Here is a 24,428-nt window from a genome sequence, read left to right on the forward strand (position 1 = left end):
AAAACAGTTTGTGGTGAGTTCATGTCATTTGCATTTCACATACTTTAACTTTTTCTAAATGATGTTTACAGAGCCTTAACTAACAAATATGTTTCATGCAGACACCAAACCACAAGGTGTTTTTTTATGGCACAACTTTTAATTTCTCCTCTTTTACGTTGGCATCTACATGTTTTTCAAAGTGTGGAATAGAAATAAATCAGAAAAGCAATGGACAAATATGAACAGTAATAGGTCCCAGAAGGACATCTCTTCAAGTGTTTACCTCCAAATAAAATGTATAATGCATATTCCAATGAAACTGTGGCACAACAAAACGTCCTTTTGGGAAATTTACAGACATTATTTCCACTCTGCTTCTCTCTGAAGAGCTCTGATGATTGATTGTGTATATGTCATTTCCTTTGTCACTATATTATCCAGCTAATACTGTAGAGGCAAAGAAGTGTGGCATTTGCACAAAGCTGTATCAGCTTGACTTGCTTATCTTGTATTCACTGTAATGCTCCATCTTAAAATAGAAAGACACACGCACAAGTTGGCCAGTACAGAGGGCACAGAGACAGAGTGCCCTTCAGAGTGTCCAGTCTTGTCTTAGTCTATCTACAGGATGGTCCTTTAGCCCCAGGGGGCGCTTCAGGGACATCGTGTCCTGTCAGTGACCCGGTTATACTTTGAGTGCTTCGTGCACGCCCACAGCGGACAGGCGGCGGTTGATGTTGCGGTAACGACAGCGCAGCAGGTCGCGGTACGTGGAGCGCAGGTCCCGGTTGAAGAAGGCATAGATGAAGGGGTTCATGAGAGAGTTGGCATAGCCCAACCAGAGCAGGGTGCGCTCCAGCCAGATGGGCACACAACTACACTCCACCCCACAGATGAAGGGCCGCGCTGTGGACAGGATGAAGAAGGGCAGCCAGCACACAGCAAACACCCCTACGATCACCCCCAGAGTGGTGGCCGCCTTCTGCTCCCTCTTGAAGATGGAGATGTTTTTACGCTCACGGTTCAACAGGCGGGACAGGGCCGCACACTCCTCTGCCACCCCGGGGGGCTTCAGACCCTGCATGCGAAGAGCCTCATTAGTCACTGTTTCCAGACGCTCGCGGCGGGACAGGTCAGTGAAGCGGTGCTTAGCTCCACTCTTACGGGCTGCCCTGAAGATCTTGTAGTACATGACCAGCATAACCAGCATGGGGATGTAGAAGGCCACTGCTGTGCTGTAGATAGTGTAGCCAAAATCCTGGCTAATGAGGCACACTCCGGCAGTGTGGACATTCTTGGCCCAGCCACAGAAAGGCGGCAGTGTGATGGAGGCAGACACCAGCCACACCCCTACGATCATCTTGGCCATGAGCTGCCCATTCTGCCGCGCTGGGTATGTGAGAGGGCGCGTGATCCCCAGATACCTGCAATGACAGGATAACACATGTTAAACTCTGTTACTCTGTGTGTCAAAAGTCGGTTACCCCGTGTGCATTGTGCAGCATCTATCAGCCTCTGAGGACCTGACGCACACAATTACACAGAGGTACTTGAGGTGAGGCCAGTGCTGCACTCTTTTCAAACAATGGGTCCTAATAAGGGCACATAAACCTTTACTGCCAATGCTAGGCGTTTTTCTTCAAGCTTCAACAGCTCAGATTGATTCATCTATCACCCACACTGCACTGGGATTACAAAGAGCAGAAAATAAAGATATATGAAACACAAGGAGAAAATATCCTCAGTGACATCTCCTACGTCTTCCATGGCCTGTCTATAGTTTTAAATAGCCTCAAAAGCATCATTGATGAAAGCTGTGTTCTCTCAACTCCAGGCTGTTCCTCTGGTTTCCGATCCATTGTTAATCACAAGATAAGGCTCTGACCAGCCCACCTCCTTTGCCCCTCAGTGATGCTATCGACACTGTGGAAATCAAATTAGGACCAGTCAGCTCAACCAGTTCTCTTCACTTTATAAAGGCTTTTTAATCATCTCTGCTGTGGGCATTAATAAGCTATGTTTTTATTTACCACTCATTTAAAAATTATTTGGATGAGTAAAATACAATTTCTAAGTTTAGCGTTGGCCATATTCGCTGTCTGCTGTGTGCCTTGTTAACGAGTGACAGTCTGAGAAGTGCTATCGATCTCCATCGAGTCTTGAGGCTGGAGGGCAATTACTGGACACAAAATGTTACAAATACAGATAAAACCAGTGCTGCAATAACTACGTGGAAGATTGCAACAAATGTCTTACTGACAGTATTTTAACATGCTGTTTTGACCTTTAGTTAAAACTGGAAAATAATTCCTTGTCAGCGCTATATCAAAACTAATTGCATGGTTCAGTTACACTTCTAACTAAAAATGAATATGCTAATCTTCCAACTTGCTACACCTGACTTCCTTTCTAGTTCTGTTCAGAAGGCCCTCTGGCACTGCAGTCAGCCCCTGCTTGAGATTGGTTTAATTAGAGGAGGAGTCAAACAGTTAAAATAGAGCTGCAGATTACTGTGTATCTCATGATTTAATACAAGATGCAACACAAGTCTCACAAACAATACCTTGACAATGTTCATTCTTGTGTGATTTCAGAAGCTGAGCAGAGCTGGACTGGTTACTTGAAGGGTAGACTCCTGAGAAGTGGGACAGTGGGGTGCCAGTGGCTTTAATGCATATTGTTGTTATGTCCTTAGGAAAAACACTCACCTTGTCCACTCTGAATGTGGTGTGTGATGTTGGTGGTGGACAGATGGACTGCAAATTGGCAGCCTCACTTCTACCAGTCTGCCCCAGTGCAGTTCTGCCTACAGTAGTATCATGAATAAAGCGAACCTATTATGCATGAAGGACTTTTTAGAGCTTTTTTAGAGTTGTTGGTCCTCATTTACCCACTTAAGGCTCTATTTGGCATGATTCGTGCATGCTTCAGCAATCTTTATACTCCTGTAATCAAGATGTCCACTGCTCTGTACTTTGTTTTCCAGTTTTAATTTCTTAAATCAGTGATATGCATAGGATTCGGCAGCATCTCATAGCCATTTTTGCAAAAAACAAACAAACAAACAAACAACTCACTAGCATGATCAGCAGCTACCCTTGAGTGGTGACAACAATTTCTCATCTCCATCTAACATGTAAGTAAACAGACGTGTTTCTTTTATTAAGTTGTTTTCGACAATTATTGCCATTTAAAATGTCCAAATTATATGTATGTAAAATTATGTAAATCATGAGCCACAGATGACATTCTTTAAATGAAAAATGCTCTGGGTGCCTTGAAAGGTCCTGTATGCCCCATCCAATTATATATTATTATTATTATCATCATTGTTATTATTATCAGGATATAGCAGCAATTTATATTATCAGGATATAGCAGAAATGTATATATTGTTCATATATTGATAATATCAATATTTCATTATTTATAAAAGATGCTAATATATTTTAACCTATGTTTCTCTCTTCAAAAAAGCAACCAAATACTTGTACCACTTGGAGTGAAATACAAAAAGTGGTATTATATCATGTAAAGTAATAATGTAATAATGTAATAAAGGGAACCGTTTGTGATGCTGATACAGTAACATCAAACCTATACAGTGACTTATTGATAAAAAAGCTTTTATTTACATCCCAGTTTTGACCCTAACATTTGCTTTTCTTTCATCCCTCAGTATCTCGACCACACAGCACCACCTGAGGCTTGGGACCCACAACAGTGAGTGTGTGCATCACCATAACAACCAGCCTAAGGTCATCATTTATCCAAGACAAGTGTCAGTATAGGCTGTTGGCAGCAATTGATCAAGCAAGGAGAAGAAATGAACACCCTCTGTCACGCTGTAGGTCAAAAGTGCTCCTGATGTGTGAGACAGTTTGATCTACTTTTACCAAAAAACACTGACATTTGTGCTCAAACATCTAAATAAATCTTCTGTAAGAGATTAGGTTTGTCAAGATTTTTCAGTTGAAATTACTTGCTGGTCTAGTATTTTGGCATATTTCCAAGTTTTGATATAGATTACTTTTTGTGAACTAAGTATTGAACCACAATGGAGATTCATATTTTTATGCAATTGTATGGAGTTTAGTTTAGAGAAGGTATCTGGCACACAATGATATAAGAAGGGAGAGTATCTGACACACTACAGGGATATACTTGGAGCATAGGAGGGCATCTTAAACATATGCGATATAGAAGGTTGGGAGGGCAACTGATCTCCTTCTTTTCCTTCTTTTCTGTTGTTTCTCAGTAGCTAGAGTACCAAAAATGCACTGTGACACTTTAAGGTTCTCTATGTAACTTTTCTGGTGAAGGGTCTGCCACCTGCCTGTCTCCATGGAGATGTTATTGCTTTGGCTGGCACCTTTCACAATATGGCATTAAATAGTCTATCTGCTTTTTACCTTTAGTTTAGTAGCAATTAGCAATTCCAGGTCTGAAATTATCCAAATAATTCTAGTGAAGTTGTGTGAGTTTGAGTTTAAAAACACAATGGAGCTCTTCCTGTATTAATACATCACATCACAAGGTGGAACAGAGCTCAGCTTGAACAGCGAAAGGATTTGTGTGTTAAACATGTGAGAATGAAACAAAACAAAACTCCAGGTATCTTTGTGATGAAGAAACAACATTATAATATAGATCAGAAAATAGTGCAATATGGCTCCTTAAAGCTTGTTTTTCTAGATATTTTAAACTTCATAAATACCTGCAATTAATTAAAAATAAATTGATGTTTAATGCCATAGTGTGGAACATTCCAGGGTTCAGTTACATCAGTCAGTCATCAATAAATCAATGACATCATCATGGAGACAAGGAGGTAGCAGATAGTCCCCATTTTCCTCTATGGGCCAAACACATTAAATAAACTGTAGATACATGTCCCTGTGTGGTTTTCAATGTCCTGTAAATATCCAACAACATGAAAACGATCACAATCCATCCTAACTGTTCTCGACAAGACGCACTTAAAGCACACTTGAGCACAGTAGGGGATGACTGCGCACAACACACAGGCTACGTTCACCACAAATCCCCCTTCATGTTGTGTGGATCCGTGCCTATCCATAATGCAGGCTCTTTGAATGCATTATTTACTGATGAGATTTCAGCATTGGTTTGCGATAGTCGAGGATATTTGTGTCTGAAGAGGGGTAAGCACCAGGTTCACCTCTTTGAAAAGGCTATGACTCATCTCAACCTCGAAGAAGAAGGCTATTTTGAGAAATGGCAAGTTACAGACACCACTTTGCTTTGGTATATTAGAGAGGCTATAGTTTGGCTCTTGTTGGATATATAGATATGCAATTCACACATACAGACACAAGACTGTATGTGATAATATTTAATTTAACACTTTGTATAATTGATTCATATTTATTATTACTCTGCATAATATATACATTCCCATTTCATCACTGTGTATAGTCATTTTAATTTTAAATAATTTAATGCTGACAAATGTGATTCAAAATTTAAAGGGCCCATATTACGCTATTTTCTTGTCTATATTATAATGTTGTTTCCTCATCAAAAACATACTTGGAGTTGTGTTCCGTTTCCTTCACATGTTTAACACACAAATATTGCATATTTAGACCTATTCCACCTTGCCATGTGGTAATACAGATAGAGCTCCACTTTGTTTTTAAACACTATAGTGGGATTATTAGACTACGTCACTTATGACATCACATGGTGGAACAGAGCATTTTGAAATTTGGAGATGTACACAGGCTTATAATAAAAGATTAATCAAACGTGTGAATGAAAAAAACAAAACTCCAGGTATGTTTTTGATGAGGAAACAGCTTTATAACATGACTTAAAGCTCACAAGAATCCATTTTTACATAATATAGGACCTTTTACAATTTTTTATGACAATGGGTGATTCATAATTGACATATACTATTTCACACCTTTGTCACACATTTGTCATATTTGCAATATCCAAAGCCCCAGTGGACCAAATCAACTGTGCTTTTATCATTTTTGAGGATTTTGACAAACCTGAAAACCAAAAATCTACACATTGCATTAGTAATTTTATTCAGTTTCAAACCTCTGTCCACTAAGAAGATTATAGGATGGGACCGTGACTAAAAATACACACAAAACATGGTAATAATAAAATCCTCACTGTATGTGGATAAACAGAAGCTTTTATTGTTCCAAACTAAGCCCCTTTCAGCACACGATTTTCAGAACTTCTGTCTGTCTACTAACATTAATTCTTCATATTCCAACAATTTATATTCAGCAAAACTCCCTTTAGATGTGGAGAGCTGACAGAGTGGAAGGCAGGAAGAAAAGAGATGGGGTCAAGCAAATGTGTTTGAACAGAAAATTACTTCTGGTGATTCACAAAAAATTGACATGTGATTTTTTTACAGGCCTGATATAAGGATAACCAGCTTTGAACCACCAATGCCACGTTGAAAAACCCAATGAACCTATGACTTTAACTATGCAATCAAACACAATGTATAACAACACAGACATATGGCTGTGTTCAACTCAAAACCCATAACTAACCCTGGATTAAAGCTCCTTTCAGCACATCCTTTCAGATCTCCTGTCTATTAACATAACTCACATATTTCAACAATTTATTTTAAGCAAAACTCCCTTTAACCAGGAACAAGACAAGTTTTAAGTACACATAGAGTTGTAAAAATATACTGATCAATACTAAATCTAGCAATGAAAGTAGTAGTACTCATTTGAGGAGGTATCAATACTAACAAAGTCACATTCAGAGGAGAGAAATGACTCTTTTCCCAATAGCTTTTGAATGATCATGAGCTGTATCAGAACTATTACTTCTATTGTCTAAAGAAAGAGAGTTATTATTATCATCTTTGTAATGAAATCGGTATTGAACATCAAGTCTATTCCTTAGTATTGAAACTGAGTTTGAAATTCTAGTATCATGATAATGTAACCCAGGTTAATATAGACAAATTTGGTCAATAGCGAATATTCCAACGGCGACGAGTCACTAAACGCGTCACGCGCACGCTCGCACTTTCATTAAGTCACCTGCTCCCCTCCCTCCAGACACACCCGGGAGTGAGGCGAGACAGGGCGGCTGCACAGGAGCCCTTACCGCTAATATCGATGCCGAAAAGACCGAATTAAATGATAGCGCAAAGGAATTGGCCAGGTGATTGAGGTTGAGAAAACCATCCCGATGGCGAGCTGAACCCAGGAACTTTGAATTCAACTAAAGACACTTCAAACAGCTTCTACGGTCGGGTAGGGGCTGTTGCAGCCAGTCCACTCCCGCATCATACCTACTCAACCCGTGTTTGGACAATTACACGCACACACACCCTGAAGGACTATATGCACACTTCTACACGAAGTGCGGACATTAAATTTCACCCTTTGGTTTTTGACAATGATAAAGGACATTAACAAAGTGACTTATTCACCACTCCTGTTTCATATTGTTTCACTTGTATTAACCAAACTTGAGGAAATCTGAAGAGCATTGTAAATATTGTATATATATATTTTTCACTTTTCGATATAAAATACCAACCATATCTCTGTAGTTTGTTGTGCTTTTTACTGTTTCCCTACCTCCCAGAGAGCCGCAGCCTAGCCTTCTGTTTTCTAGCCTTGTACCTACACCAACTCCACCCCTTTGTCCCTTGCATACACCTTTTAGATATGCTACAATAACACTAAGAGATATAGATGAAGTTGTTACAAAGTGATTGTAAAGCTCTGGCTCTTCTAAAACAGGTCACATTAAAGCAAGAAATAAACTGCCATCAGACCACTGAGTAGAGACATAGCATTCAATGGCATTGTATGTTGCCTATATGCGATTAAACTAAAACAATTATTGCAATAAGTAGCTGTAAATAGTGACCTCAATGATAATTAAAGCAAACAAAATCAGAAACTATGGATTGTAATGGCCTTCCATTAAACAGTATGCAGTATAGGAGCCCCTGACAGTCCTAGTTTGGCTCCAGTGAGATGTTTTTGTTTCAAGTCTCTGGAGGTTTAGGGACTCTGCCACATTCCCTACAAGAGCCCTGGGGGATCTACCAGGGCAACAACAGCACACCGCTGCTAATGGTGATATTCATTATTTCCGCTAGGCTACCAGCTAAGCCACCATCAAAAAAAATGACAAGAAACCCCCTTTTTAAGCTGTCATGTCTAGAAAAATTAAATATTTACTAAGAGGCAATTGGTTTGGGATGAGGGGAGAATAAATTTAGCTCAATCTCTGATTAAAAAAACTTTTGGTGAAGAATTTTGGGGAATCAAATATCTCAGTATAGTTTACCATATTATTTTACATGGGTATAAAGAAGCAACTTTTAGATTTCACTGTGTCAATAAACTCAGATTAAACACACACTAACTGGAGAATTTGTTACCTGCTCGTCTCCATGGTGATGTAATTGCTTTGCCTGAAACTCTAAACAATTACCTATCTCCATCAGGACAAGCAGGCCATGTTACAGACCAGATCTGTGTAGTGGTGAACATTCAGGAAAGCAATAACATTGAGAGTAGTAGGTGACGGATCCTCCATCACACTAGTGACATAGCGCACCTATAAATCAGTTCTTTTCCGTTTGCTAGAAATACTGCAGATATAATTTGTCAGAAAAAACATTGCTTCTCACACTTAGTTTGACATGATTAAACTGAATCGCTGAATAAAAAAGCTGACCAGACAGAAAGTCAAGTGCTTTGGTGTGCAGTTTGTGAGTTTGGTTACAGTATCTGTCTCCTTACACAATGTAAACCATTATCTCCAAACAGACCATATTTCACCCATAATAATTATGCTTTTCTCATCAAAAAAGAACTACATTTTGTTTTAACATCTATCTGAAGGTAATATAATTATAATGACTGAGCTTTGGTCATTGTCATCAGACTTAAGATGCCAGATTTACTCAGCATCCTCATAAACTGATGAGTGCGATGAGGGATTCCTGTAATTCTGCTCCTTGATTTCCTTCCTATTTGAATCACAGCATGATCAAAGTTACACTGCCCCCCTCCCTCTCTCTCTTCCTGTACCACAAAACACAAGTGCAGCCATGTCATGTTAGCCTGATCTCCATCTGTTAGTTTCGTGACTAAGATTAACTGGCTTTTCTTGTGTCCGTCTATGTTCAGCGGACATGCTTGGATCCTAGGGTTATACAAAAAAATAAATAAAAAATGGAACATGGCAACCGTTTTGATCCTATTTCAGGTTTTACGTAAAACAAAGTGCAAGAGTGAGTCAGATCTGGAGAGACCACTTCTAGGCGCAGATTTGTTACCTACAGCTATCTAGCGTCGCATCTGAGGTCAAGTCTGTCTGTTCAGCTTGCCAACACTTCCTCTCACTTTTATTTTAGCTCTATTGTGGATAACAGCACTAAGGACTTGACACAGGACAAAGAGAGTGGTTTTGAAGTCATATTTTTAACATTTCCTACAATTCTTCAGCTCCGGGGACTCTATGCAAGCTCTCCTCAGTGTCTTCTTCTTTTCCATTTATCACACACTGCTCTTGTGCGCTATTCAGCCATGCAGAAAATTACTAATTAGTCTAATTAGCACTTTTAAATTACCCGAGTATTAAAGAGCTACAGTAGCAAAGCGTGGCGCAGTACGGGTTGCAATGCCTCATGGTTGACTCCACTCATAATAAGATTTTGTTTTGGTGAGATTGCGAGAATGCTGGAGTTGCTTAAGGACACAGTTTGCCAAAAGTCACTTCCACACTGATCCTCCCCTGGGTGAGATTCTTTTAGACTGACAGTCGTAATGGCCACCAGTATTTCAGCTGAACAATAATATTGATTCAAAGTTTTTTAAAGGTCCTCTATGAAGCAAAATTGACTCTTGTGAGTTTTAAGCCATGTTATAATGTTGTTACCTCCTCAAAAACATATCTGGAGTTGTATTAGCTTTCATCTACACGTTTGCGTAACCCTTTATTATTAGTCTGTGTACATCACTAAAGCTCAAAATGCTTTGTTCCACCTTGTGATGTCATGCATAGTTTAAGTTAACAGCCTCCTTTTCCTTTTGTTCAGACCTGAAATGTTCCAAACTGATTCTAGTGAAGGTGTATGGAGATTAAAAACACAGCGGAGCATTTCCTGTATTACCCCATGACATCACAAGGTAGAACAGAGTGTTTTTAGTTTGAGAGAACTTAGCCTAAATATGCAGGGTGTGTGTGTTTGGATTCATTTAAAAAAGCATTAAAAAAGCAAGCAAACAAACAAACAAAAAAAACATCATTAAACTTTCTATGGAGACAAGCAGGTGACAAAGCCAGGCCAAGTTACAGGACAGATCTGTGGAAAGGCAACCTCACTCACATTTATTCAGCAATAAAAAACACCTGTAATTGAATGAATACAAGACAGACATGTAATGCTATACAGTGGAACATTTCAGGCAAGTCAATAACATCTCCATCAAGACAAGCAGATGGCAAATCCTCCACCAGGAAAGTTGCATGCATGTTTTTATACACTTCCAACATATTACATATTATTATTACATATTGCCTAAGATATTCAGTATCTACCACTATTGCTGACACTGCAAACAGCTGTGCCATGTCCAAGACTAACTTTTGATCTAATCTCTTATTGCACCTCCCTTAATAAAATAGTTCAGTCCAAATATTACATTTTTACACACACCCTGAATGCACACATTTCTTCATGTTCCTTATCATTTTGACTTCCTCCTGACAGTTGTAAAGCAGCAGTTATAGCTGGTTTATTGCCTGGACTGAGAAGCGCAGCACCTGTTCTTATCTGAGCATACAGCCTCTCAGCAAAGAAATTAGTGTTAAACAAGTGATAAATGAGCCCCTTCACTGTCATACTCTGCCACTGTAGTCTCTGTGGTTAGAGGAAGTGGTTCATATGCAGTACAGTAAGTGAATTTTGCAGTAAGATTAGAGAGAAGTGTCATAGTTTATAGTATTTGTACTCATTCATTAATTATAAAAAGGGGTGAATTTTGACAGCACCAACTACATCATCATAAAAGTACCGTTGGTGTACTACTTTTTAAGATAAGATATTACATTTTGAATTTATATTATAATTATATATGAGAAATATTGCAGAAAGGAACCTAAGACAATTAACAATATTCAGAGTCATTATGAGAGTTGTTAATTTTAGAGTGATTTTTGTGTATATCATAGCTACGGTGAGACCACATCTTAATATTAATGAAACTACTGTTAGTTTGTGTATAGAAATGATATATAGTTATAAAATGTGTGCTTTTGATTATCGTACTGATATCAAAATTACTATTGAGGATCAAGTCTTTTCCATAGCACTGAAATTGAGTTTTAATTTTGCTATGGTGACAATAGAGGCAAGCGATATCCACACAGGCTCAATAGCAGTGAGGCAGATTCATTACCATATCCTGTCTTAGGCCTTTACAATTTATACCATCAACAACAAACACATTTCCAAACTGGCCACGCTTCTTGAAAGAGAGGACTGCTTCATGATCAACTGTGGGCTAGGTTAAACAGCCAACAGTCAATTTGTGCACAAAGTGCTGTACTTCAACACCTACAGCATCCCTAATTCTCCAAATAACCACAAAATGTTAGAAAGAGATGAGTGAATATATGAATTTATCTGTGTAGAAAGTGTTAAAATCCCCCTTTTAAAATGTAAATATTCCAAATGACAATTTCACATCTTGCTGTTTCCTCCTGAGTGCTGAGTGACCTGCACATACTTTGCATAAATCAATATGGACTGTTTATGCTTGCTCACACTCATATGAAAGCCTCTTCTACCTTCAATTTCAGCTTTGCATTTTACATGGTACAACTTTTAAACCTCATTTGTAACACTAATACCATTCTCAGCAAAACTTTTGTGACAATAATATGAATTGAAATCTTGCCTTGTCTGCTATTTCTTCTCATATCGCAAACTGACATCCCTGCATTACCCCACAGCTCTCTGCAGCCCTGTAATGTATCGGCACTTCATTTTTAGTATAGAGTCAGTCCCATCACACACATTATTTAACATTGTTCTCTTTCCTCTTAGTCCCAGTGGGCACAGACTGTATTGCTTCTCAGTGGTCCTGGCTGACCTCCTGCTTGTGATAATGGCAGCCTAAGGGGGCTCCTCTCAGCTCCTCTGCTCAGAAAGCACTTTGGCATCAATCTAGAGATCTGTGATGCAAAGAACATGAGCCCATCTATCAGAGCCGGTAAACAGGGGACATAAGGCTTAGCTGCTTGATAAAGGGCTTTTATTCACTACATATGCTGTTGAAGAATACCCACATAAAGGCATTCATTTTTGGTTTATTTTTTTAAACATAAGATAAAACCACATATTTAATGATACTTTGCAGTGGCATCACGCTGGGGGTGTTTTACATGTGTCTCTATGGTGGAATGTTTAGCAGTTACTATGACATGATCCACACATTAGCACTCACTGTTAAAATAAGTTTTAAGATTTAGAAAAAAAATACAAAAACACCACATTTTCAGGAGCCTATGATCAGTATGAGCATTCATGGGCCTGTTAGGTGTGTGTTCATTAATAAAAAGGTGAAGGTGACTAAAAAATTGTTGGCTTATTCTAGCTAGCTTGTGATTGTTATTTGAGAGGAACTTGTTTAAGAGCACAAATCAGCTCACCTCTTGTAGTTCCAATTAAATCAGCTCTTTCTAGACAGATTGTGTTAAAATGAAGCTCAGATTAAAAGGTGCATGTAACTTTCTTGGAGTATGGTCCACCACCATAGAGATATTGCTTTGCCTGGAATTTTTCACAGTATGATATTAAACATATTCATTATTTCCAGGGAGATAAGCACCATGCCAATTTCCAGGTCTGATTTGTGGAGAGGTGGGCCTGCTTACAGTAGAAAACATATTTTTCAAGTTATTGTTATATTGTAAAAACACATTTATTTAAATGATAAGCAGGTTAAATGCCATACTGTGATCAATTCCAGGGAAAGCAATCTGCCTACTATATCTCCAAAGACACAACCAGGTGCTGGACTTGTACCAGAAAAGTCTTACAAGTCTCAGATAGAGCAGTGCTTACAATTAGCATCACACCCCCAGGGAATGTTGATGACATTGATATCTGTCTTCAAAAACATTTACTTCTATTTATGTTTTACATTTTTATTTTTATTTTTTAAGTTTTTAAAAATATTTTACACTGGAGGCAATGCAAAGAGTGAGTGACCTTCCAGGTTTGATCACTTACCATTCGTTCTGGAGTTTGCATGTTCTTCCTGTGCCTGGGAGGGTTTTAGGTACTCTGCTTCCCCCATCCACCTACAACTAACTTAAACCTAACTGTAAATTGCAATAAATAAGTCTCCAGGGGTCATATTCTTATCAGTGATTTAAATGTCCTAACAAATTCTGCAGGATATTGAGCATCTTCTTTCATGGTGAATTAAAACAGATTCCTTGCTCTGATAACATTTTTAATGCTTACAAAGTCTTATTTCCACAACATCCTGAGTCATGGCCTTGGCGTTGGGAGAACAAAGATGGCAAGAGCACTGGTGAAAGAGCCATATGGGGCCAGCAGACGGAGCTTCAGTGTGGTACAGCTGAGCCTTTGTAACAGGTGGTGCACATACACTCATCCTGAATCTCAGCCATAATACATTTAATAAAGTTCAAAACATGAAAAAAATGATAACATGACAAAATTGTGTGCCCAGTGCATTATTTGGCCTATTTTCTTTGTAGATCAATGTTTGCCTGATTGTTGTTCTTTGAGTCATTTTCTACTCCCCGCCTCGTCCTAAATGGATCTTATTATGGTGCTGTGTAAGCCACTGCATTATGCCTATTTATATTATGCAAGAATATTATTTTTATATAAGCAGCCTGTTTATTCGGCTTAGAGATAGTTAGATGTAGGTCATTTTCGTCATTCTGAGAGCATTGCATTCATTAACAAAAATGGCTCTATTATTTGATAAAATCAGCTAGCACTCGCCTCATCCTGTTTTGACTTAATGCTGTGTAGTCTTTCAAAGATTTGTTTAAACTAGTCCAAAATTCCCTGTATGAAATATTTGTGGCTATATTACCAATACTTGAAAAGTGTATAAACTTGAACATCTTAAGCTTAGGGATAGCAGTTTCATATATATATATATATATATATATATATATATATATATATAATGTGTTTCTCACCTTCCACGGTGGTAGGTCTCTCTCACCCTCATTCAGCTCAGGTCCTCTACCAGAGGCCTGGGAGCTTGAGAGTTCTGCGCAGTATCTTTGCTGTTCCCAGTACTGCACTTTTCTGGACTGAGATGTCCATTGTTTTTCCCGGTATCTGTTGTAGCCACTCTTCCAGTTTGGGGGTTACAGCCCCGAGTGCTCCGATCACCACAGGCACCACTGATGCCTTTACTTTCCAGGCTCTCTCCAGCTCTTCCTTGAGCCCCTGGTATTTCTCTAGCTTCTCGTGTTCCTTTTTCCTGATATTACCATCGCTTGGTATTGCGATGTCAACCACCACGGCTCTGCTCTGTTTCTTATCCACCACCACTATGTCTGGTTGGTTCGCCATCACCATTCTGTCAGTCTGTATCTGGAAGTCCCACAGGATCTTGGCTCGGTCATTCTCCACAACCTTTGGAGGTGTTTCCCACCTTGATCCTGGGGTTTCCAGCCCGTACTCTGCACAGATGTTTCTGTACACTATGCCCGCAACTTGGTTATGTCGCTCCATGTATGCTTTCCCTGCCAGCATCTTACACCCTGCAGTTATGTGCTGGACTGTCTCAGGAGCCTCTTTGCACAGTCTACACCGTGGGTCTTGTCCAGTGTGGTAGATCTGGGCCTCTATTGCTCGAGTGCCCAGGGCCTGCTCCTGAGCAGCCAGGATCAGTGCCTCTGTGCTGTCCTTCAGACCAGCCCTCTCAAGCCATTGTGTGTGTGTGTGTGTGTATATATATATATATATATATATATGTATATATATATATATATATATATATATATATATATATATTATATATATATATATGTTGTTGTTGTTTTTTTATCTATTATTCAATTTTCAGTCCAGTTTCCCATACTGAGTTAAATTACAGTCATAGGGTTACCAGTTACAAGAATAAGGTTCTGTATCTGCAATGCAAATTTGCCAAAGTGTCATTCTGAGAGGAGTATAGGATACAACTTAAAATGTATCCAACTTCCATAAGGCTTATACCATTAGCTTTGATCTATTTTATAATGTTGTATTCTCATCAAACATACCTGGAGTTGTGTTTTGTTCTTCTTTTTCTCTCAAACAGAAAACACGGTTCCAGCTTGTGATGCCATGTGGTCATACAGATGCTCTACTGTGTTTTTAAACTTCCTTCAATTTGGATATTTTCAATTGTCTCTCTCTTCTAAACAAAAGGTATAAGGTAGCTCTTAACTTGAAAACTACCAGTTCGTGACATCACAATGTGAAACAGAGCATTTTGAGCTTTGGAGACTAATAAAAAAAGATAACTCAAATATGTGTGAATGAAACAAAACACAACTCCAGATATGTTTTTAAAGCTTACAGCAGTCAGTGTTGTTTAATAGGACATTTAATTAACAATATTTGGTAAACATTTTTATGTCAATGATGAATGAAAATTTCTCTATACCTGATTAGAGTCAATAAAGTCGAAGAGTCATAAATATTATTTATGTGTTTTTCATTTAATTATCTAACATTTTTATTTTCTAAAACATGTCTGAAATCTTAAACATACTACATTCTACAACACTAATATTTCATGCAGTACATACTCCAGATTCCCGTTAGGAGTTGTTCATGTGCAAACTGCCATGTAAAATCTTCCTCCCTCCAAACTCACATGTGGACAGCTGCCAGAGCTTATCAGACAAATTGATTTAGTGCCCTGCTCTCTGCAGTATTAATGAACATGCTAACTCTTGTTGAGTTTGTTATTGTGCAGTGAATAGTCCTAGTCCATCTCGCTCTCCTCTAACTGTCATTATGATGAGTGGAGCTGGGTGAAGAGCCCTCCATCTCCGTCACCTTCCCCTTGGATCTCTCTCCTCTCGGCTCCTCAAAGGAGACAAAAGCCCAACCTAAAATGAGCTCAGAGGGAGCCAGACATATGGGGGAGGACTCATTCATTCTCCATTTCCTCAACAATCTTTTTTTTTTCACTCTGACCTTTTAGGAAATGTAGTGTGGAGTTACTAAGGAAACCGATGAGCAGAGAAGGAGATTGTATAACTAGATACTTAAATATGAAATGTTTGTTGTTGTATGTTGTTTTCAGCTACATACCTCAAATTGGTGATTTATTGTAATTAATTTGTTGTCTACATCATCTGGATAATTCAAACTTGGAAAAGAATTTCTAATATAATCTATTTAGCCTTTGTACATTTCTTTAAACAGGCCCATTAAGATCATCAAAATGGCCTATCAAAGATGGCTTTCAATGTCATATAACTGTCAACAAAAAGAGATTGAAACACTCCCATATTGAGTTTGTTTTGTGTCAGATAAAGACCGTGTGGAATAATTTGCTCTGCACTGATGTTTTTGGCTCTCCGGTTTCCCATTTAAGATGACACAATTGCATTGTGCGTGGCTTTTAGAAAGTCTGGCAGACTGACTGCTGCATACATTATGAGCCTAAATATTCTGTTATAATTGAAGATAATGAAGGAAGTTAGCTGTGGGGTATTCAGGATATGCATTAACAACAGAAAACTGTAATTATTTTAAATTGCACTAATCAATTTAGTTTTTCATATAACTCTTGGCATCAGCACTAATTCAGTCAGGACAAAATGTTCAAATATTACATATTAGAATGATCAAAAAAGAAAAGTGAATTTTGTCATCTGGACAAAAGTTTTTTGACGTGAATACATTTTGCCACTCAACCCCTCAGCTTCTTCAATTCCAATGATGTATGTTTTTAAGACAGGAGAGGAAAACAAATCTACAAATGAATGAAATCTCCAAATAACGCTCTAGGATCATCTATACTAAACACTCTAAATCACATAATTTTGTACCTTGAATATTTTATTCCAACATCATTATGAACCATAACCAGATGTTATGACAAAAGATACTGTACATGAATGACATTGAGTGTGTGTGCCACAACAGGAAGCTCTATGTGAAAGAACTGAGAGGCAGAAGCTGTGAATATGATTCATTTGAACAGCTGATGGCATATTTCCAAATATTAGATAAGGAGGGTGAATGTATGTTACATCTATGAGAAGAATACGCACCAACAGAAACAGAGGGATGACAAGAGCCATTTTGCTTGGGCTTATCTGGCCTGGGAGCAGAGACAGGAGTTATTCAAGCTCTCTATCCTCACAGAAAAGTATCATAATTTCTAGGATTCATGCCACTGTGAGCCGAAGTGAAGCTCTGTCCAACCGAATACCATTACACTGAGAAAACACAGCTGTGACAACATGGTAATAGCTTGGATAAAATGGGCCACTGTAAAATAAAAGTTCGATTCGTTTTTCAGCCAAGAACTGCGCTGTAAGTCATCACCAGGAAGTACGATATCAGAGCCTTTGATAGTACAAGGTTAGAGTTAAAGACCTTTAAACCACTCATCCAGCAGTAGATATTTTACAAATCTTTAAAGGTGTATTGTGTAACTTTTCTATGGATATGCCATTGCTCTGCCTGGAAGGTTCCACAGTAACACACTGAACAGCTCTACCTTACTTTTATTCAATTACAGGTGGTTTAATAGCTCAAAAATACCTAAAAAAAAAAACAAAAAAACAAGCATTCTGACTGTGAGCAGAGTTGCCTTTTCACAGACTTGTAACTGTAACTTGGTCTAGTTTGGTCTCCAAGAAGCTAGAAATGTTTATGCCATACTGTGAAACATTCCAGACAACACAATAATATCTCCATGGAGAAAAAGCGTTTTGATGAACCCTAACCCTCCACCAGAAAAGTTACAGTGCACCTTTAACAACAGTAACAAATAACTTACTCACTATTCCATGCATTAAAAAAAATAATAATAAATGGTAAATAGAGCAAACAAATATATATTTGTGATCAGTTAAAATAGGTGTGCAATTAATTAATGTAGAGATCATCGGAGAGAATTCGCTGAGAGGGAAAAGCAAAGCACTAGGCCACAGACTAGTTGCTGTGCTTATCCAATTTTCATCAGTAGATCATTGGCAAAGTTAATGATCACACTGCCATTCTTTAGTCTACATTCTACACTGTGCAGATGTCATCACGCTGTATGCATAAGTAATTCAGGAGTCTCAAACTGTAAATACTTTCGACAGGCTCCAGTATCAGCTAAATAACATAATAAGTAAATAACATTACTGAACATGAATCTTAATTTGCATGGTCTAAACCGCTTAGGCTGTATTTGCTGGATTCCTAAAACTAAAAATAACTGTTGAATTATTGAAAAGAATATCTGTACTATTTGCTATACCTTTCTGTGGCTGCTGGTCATTAAAATACCCAAAACCGTGGAGTATAAAAACATGTATCCTTATAGCCAGCCAGCCAGACAGAATTAAAAGACATTTTTAATGAACCATGCTTAAAATTATGCACAAGTCTTGTTCACAGACACAGACACACACCCACACCATCCAGCCACAAACTGCTCTCTGTGCTCACAATACACCAGACACTATTTTTGCACTATTCTACTTTCAATTCATGCTTATTCAACATACAGAATATAGTCCTGGACCAAAGAACAGAGTGACCAACAGACAACACTTTAAGCCAAACTTAGCACACTGTCTTGCCTATTCAGCAGCACAGGTGCAGTTAGTGCGCAGGTAAGAGACCCAGCCATCTGTGATGTTATGGGTCATGTGTAACATCTTTTGTCTACCTTGCAAAAGACAATCCAACCTATATGACCTCTTCTATATAGCTATATGAGATATATTTAATAGTTTATTTTTACTTGTACATATACATTTATAATTATGCCTTTTTTACTAGTTATTTAGAATTTATTATTTACATACCATTTACATCATTTTACTCTTTGTTATTATAATATAATGTGATGTGTGAGCTACTGTGTCCATGTAATTTCCTTTGTGGATCAATAAAGTTTGTCTAAAGCCTAAATCTAAATGAACTGAACTGAAATAAGTGGTATGTTAGTGTGTAGTGTGTGTTGCTGCTCCAGCTATAAGCACTATGCTGCATGTTTAGGACTGTGGTGCAATCTAAGGTCTTGAATTTGCTTAAGTTAATGCAATATGTACCACTCTAAAGCAAAAACATAGCATTTTTTGCACAGTGCTGCACATTAGTTCAGTTTCTCCCATTAAATTATGCAACACGCTAAAAGAGGGTGTAGCGCTGTCTGCCATGACCCAGTTAGTGGTCACTCCAAGGCGTCTTGCTCATGGGCACTTTGGCAGTGATGGAGTCAGTTAGCTTTTCCCAGTTAGTAAACAAAATCTGTGCAGTTAAAACTTCCAAAACAGCTGCCTGGCCTACATTCAGAAACAGATTCAGAACAAAAATCTAATTCCTTCCAGACAGTTATAGCATATCAAAAATGCACAGTGTTGGATTACTTGCTGCTTATAGCTTCATTTGTGTCATGAAAATGTTGAAATACCATATATACTTAAGCTGTTGTTATTTCTACTTAATAGTTCTTTAATTATAACTGTGTAATTATGATGTATAATGTATAGTGTCACACTAATACATTTCAAACTCTATTTTGACACTTTGGTAAAGTAAAAACAGTCTTTTCTAGACAAAATAATGTACTTTTCATCAAAATATGATGTATAAACATTTTTCAGTATCAAAACTTGTTTGGGTCTGCAAAATTAAATTTTTTGGTATCGATTAATATCTGGATGTTCACTATTTTTGACACCTTACTGCATTCTCATTCAGTCACATTAAGAAGAAGTACCGTTTAGGTATCAGTGCATTTACACCAAACAAGTATGTGTAAATTTCATACTGTATGGACACCAAAGGACAACTAAGCATTGACAACTAAAAATAATAAATAATAAATAATACAATATACAACCATACCCATTAACCTTTGTAACTTTTTGATTGTATTCTGTAGCTTAATGCTTCTTTTAACCCATTTGAAAATATTTATTTAGAGCTGTACGTGTGTGACAATAAATACTGATGCTTGAATAGGAGGCACTGATCTATATGTTCAAAGTATCCATGTGCATCTCTCTTTTGATTGTAAGAGCTTTGGTGGTAGCTCTATCCACACTGAGGCCATTATCTCTTCTCTGAGTAAATGTTCACTCGTCCTTTGTTTGGTTCTGGTTGAATAATGGGCTCTACTTTTGTGATGCCAAACACCAAACATGATTTATGCCACACAAAAGTCACTCCGCTCTGCCCTTTCCCTCTGCATGTCCCCGAAGGCTGCTGTTAAATGGACTTACAACCTGAGAGAATGAAAACTCAATTACTATCTCAACCTGCACTGTAGTCACTAAATCCACTTTTAATATCGCAGTATGAATCAGTAATACATGAACACACATAGTCAAACAATGGGGTCATGTTTCCTATAAAGGACAGAGGATTTGACAGATGACTTGCTGAAGTGATCTTTGTTAATTGTGCATGCCACATAAGCAACTTGATTAAGACCAAAGAAAGTGAATTAAGTTTGATTATTCAACTTAAATTTTAGGAGTTTTTAAAGGTCCTATATCGCACAAAATTGACTATTGTGAGCTTTAAGCCATGTTATAATGTTGTTACCTCCTCAAAAAACATTCACACGTTTGAGTAATCCTGCATTATTAGTCTGTCTACAGCTCCAAAGCTCAAAATGCTCTGTTCCAGTTTGTGATGTCATTAGTTTTCAGTTTAACAGCTATCTTTTACCTTTTGTTCAGTAGAGAGGAACAATTTGAGGGCTAAAATGATCCAAATGATTCTAGTGAAGGTGTATGCAATTTAAAAACTCTATGGAGTACTTCCTGGATTCATGATACATGACATTGCAAGGTGGAACAGAGTGTTTCCAGTTTCAGAGAAGAATATGCAGAGTTTGTGTGTTAAACATGTGTGAATGAAACACAACTCAACATATTTTTGTGATGAGGAAATAACATTATAACATAGAAAATAGAGTCATATGGGCCCTTCAGAACAAATATAAACTACAGGTCCTAACATATGTCTGTTTGTTGTATTTTATCCCATCACAATAAATTCATCAACATGAATAAATGGTGTTCACTGATTGCACTAAATGGCAGATTTTGTGATTGCCCTCCCTTTAACATTGAAAGGCAATTTCTCACTGACAACTCAACCTGTTTACTTGAAACTCCCAATCCTTTATAATCAATCAAACTGACAAAGCATGTTGGGCTGCAGCAAAGAAATCCCTTTAAATGTTTATTATACATTTCACTCTCGCCCTCAGTGTTCAAACTTTAGCAGGTTGCATCTCTGTAATTTCTGTATTTTTGCATTATAGGAAACATATTATACAAGTCTTTTTTCTTCTGTATTAAAGATGCCATTGCTTAGATGCCCACTGCTGTATACTTAATTACTTTTTCTCATACTGTGATAAGATTCAGCCATGCTGCATTTAATGTTATTTATCTTTTCTTTAGAGCAGGGTTCTGCACTTTTATGAGTGCAATGACACAGGCAGGAGCAAAAATCAAGGCCCTTTCATGGGTTTTGCGTTCAAATTTAAATAATTCATTAGCATTAATTCATTGATGCATGTACATCCCTATTTTACTGACCCCTTGTGGTGGGAGTTTTTATTTTCTAACCCTATCTCAAGGTCAAATCCAGTGCTAACAGAATGCGCAAATATATCTTATCATATCCGTTTACACATATTCAGGAAAGTATGTACAAAGCTAAGTATGGTTTCTCCCATTATGATACTGCGACGATGCCAAGACGCCTTGAAGATCCCTTTAAAGATAAAAATATATTTGCTTTTGCCCTGACCACAAACACTTAAGTCTACAAACACTCCATATTTTATAGTGACATCGAGTTCCTGTTTTGTAAAGTTCCTGACCATTCATCTGTACAATGACTCTCACCTCTGTGGCAATTTGTATAAACAAGGAGCACTTCCCGTCATTTTTGGTTTTCTGATTTTAATCTCGACACAAATTGCACAATCAGCAACACATTATTTAACAGCTACTTGTCTCACTTTATGCAGCGATCTGTGAAAACCAAACAGACAGCCTAGAACACAGCCAGGGAGGGTAAAACAAGAAATATTACATTTTAACTTCAGATTCATATTTGATTCAGATTCATATGTTTTATATTTATTTAATATTGTTTTGAGATGATTGTAGTTGTCACCAGTAGACTTTGTTCACAATCATTGTTTCAGGAACAGTGATTGGACAAATACTTGGAAAATTGATTTAGTTACAGAATACTGAGTAACTGCATTAAAATTTTGTAACGTATTCTGATATATGGTCCAATCAGAGTACTGTATTCTGAATACTTTGAATCCTTTTACACAAGTTGCTTTGTTGCAGGGGTTTCCAACCTGTAGCTCGGGATCTACCAGTGGCTCTCCATCCCCTTCCAAGTAGCTCACCAAGGGATTTCTGAATTATAAATATTGTGCTGAATAACTAAGATCTAATTAATTAAATGCTTATTATCATTGTAAATGCATGCTTTTAATGCCTAAACTGTGCATTAATGCATGGATAATGTTTCAAGCTTTATAGGCATCTAACTGTCCCTATCTAACGCTCATTGTGGCTCTTATATTTACTTAATTTCTTCCAACCTCTAAAATGAGTAGCTCTCTGGTATTTTTGTTTTGTAAAGGTAGCTCAGAGGAAAAAGGTAGAAGACCCCTGCTTTATAGCATATCGTAAAGAACATGACGAATAATTACAAACAGCTTTATTTTTAGCACTGTTGGTAAAGCATTTGTTTATGTTTAATTAGAGATGAAAAATCATACATGCACATACCACAAGAGCTGTGTTTTTTGTTTTTCTTAATAATATTGTGAAGTTTAAAGCCAAAATTGCCATCATGTATTTATTTTAATTTAAGAAAATAACTGAATACCACCAAATGAAAGAGTAACTGTACCGTAATATAGTCACTCAGAACTGAGTATTCAGGATACATATTTTCAGTACATGTAGTCAGTTACTCCCCAGTGCTGTCCAGGGAGGACATTCAGCATAATAATAATTTTTTATACATGAACCTGACACAGTCCTATTCACGCAAAGACGTTTACTCATGAAATACCAGTTTACCTTAAAGATAAAATAACTGTTTTTGTAGTTTGTCTGTATTGCTTTGTAGATGTCATGTTTCTTGCAGTTCTCAAGTTTAATCTTCAAATGCTTCTGAGGATCAAAAAAAGATGGAAATTTAGCGTAGCATCCTATTTACTGCTGAAACACGCTTTCTGTCCTGATTTAGAATTCTTTCACAAGAGACTTTGATGTAATCGCACAGATGCTGCTAAGACATCCTCTCTCTTCTTTGTAGACAGAAATCACAGCATTGCTTTACAGGTGCACCACAACATTTAGGCTACTTTTACTAACTACTATACTTCATTCATTTACTTTAATTGCACAAATCTTCAGCTTCTGTAATGTATTTGAGTAATTTTATTTGTTTATTTGGTTTATTTAACAGGGACAGTGCCAACTTGTAAATACATTTAGCGTTTTAAAAAGCATGAACAAAAACTTGAATAAACTGATAATGAACAAATAGTTAATTAAGAATAATTCAGGTTTAGTAACTATACTTCATGAATGTACCAACCCTAACTGCTAACCCATTAAAGGTGGCACATCAAGGCATGATTCTGTGGAAATGGAAAGTTAAAACAGTACATTCTTCATAGAAATAGATACGTTTTATGCCATACTGTGGAATATTATACCCAAAGGAATCCATGGAACCAGGCTTAAGAGTCAGGTTTGTGGAGATGCAAGTAAGGACACATTTTTATACCTTCTTCAGTGCAGCAAACAAAACCAAAAAATGTAAAACAAAAACAAAACAACAACAAAACAAAAAAAATATATATATATATATGTTTTTATTTTGGTGTATTGTTTGTTAGAAACTGTGACTTTCAGAATGATTAACAGTCTCATTAATACGTTAACCTAACTCCTAACATCTAACCCTTTAAACCTCATTCTCAATAAATGATTTTTTTTTTTTTAATAAAGGCTAATGCAGGAGTAGTTATTATAAAGTGGTGGTCAACTTTAGATACTGATATTTACATCTGAGCAAATGTCACATCACATCACCTAAATCAGTGGAGTCAGCTCATGTGCAGTACTGTCCACAGAGAACAGCCACACCTAACATTTTCAAAGCTTCA

At 37.4% G+C, this 24,428-nt stretch overlaps 1 protein-coding gene across 1 annotated transcript in view; it reads right to left on the reverse strand.

The window, feature by feature from the left end:
- Nucleotides 1–667: 667 nt before the first annotated feature.
- Nucleotides 668–24,428, reverse strand: part of htr7c (5-hydroxytryptamine (serotonin) receptor 7c) — a 59,084-nt gene continuing 35,323 nt past the window's right edge. The window contains exon 2 of the mRNA XM_020928244.1: nt 668–1,406. Within this exon, the coding sequence (XP_020783903.1) occupies nt 668–1,406 (739 nt within the window). The remainder of the gene's footprint in view (nt 1,407–24,428) is intronic.

The sequence above is a fragment of the Boleophthalmus pectinirostris genome, unplaced genomic scaffold (genome assembly GCF_026225935.1).
Source record: "Boleophthalmus pectinirostris isolate CB_2022bp ecotype Guang Dong unplaced genomic scaffold, ASM2622593v1 HiC_scaffold_4, whole genome shotgun sequence".
NCBI lineage: Eukaryota > Metazoa > Chordata > Actinopteri > Gobiiformes > Gobiidae > Boleophthalmus > Boleophthalmus pectinirostris.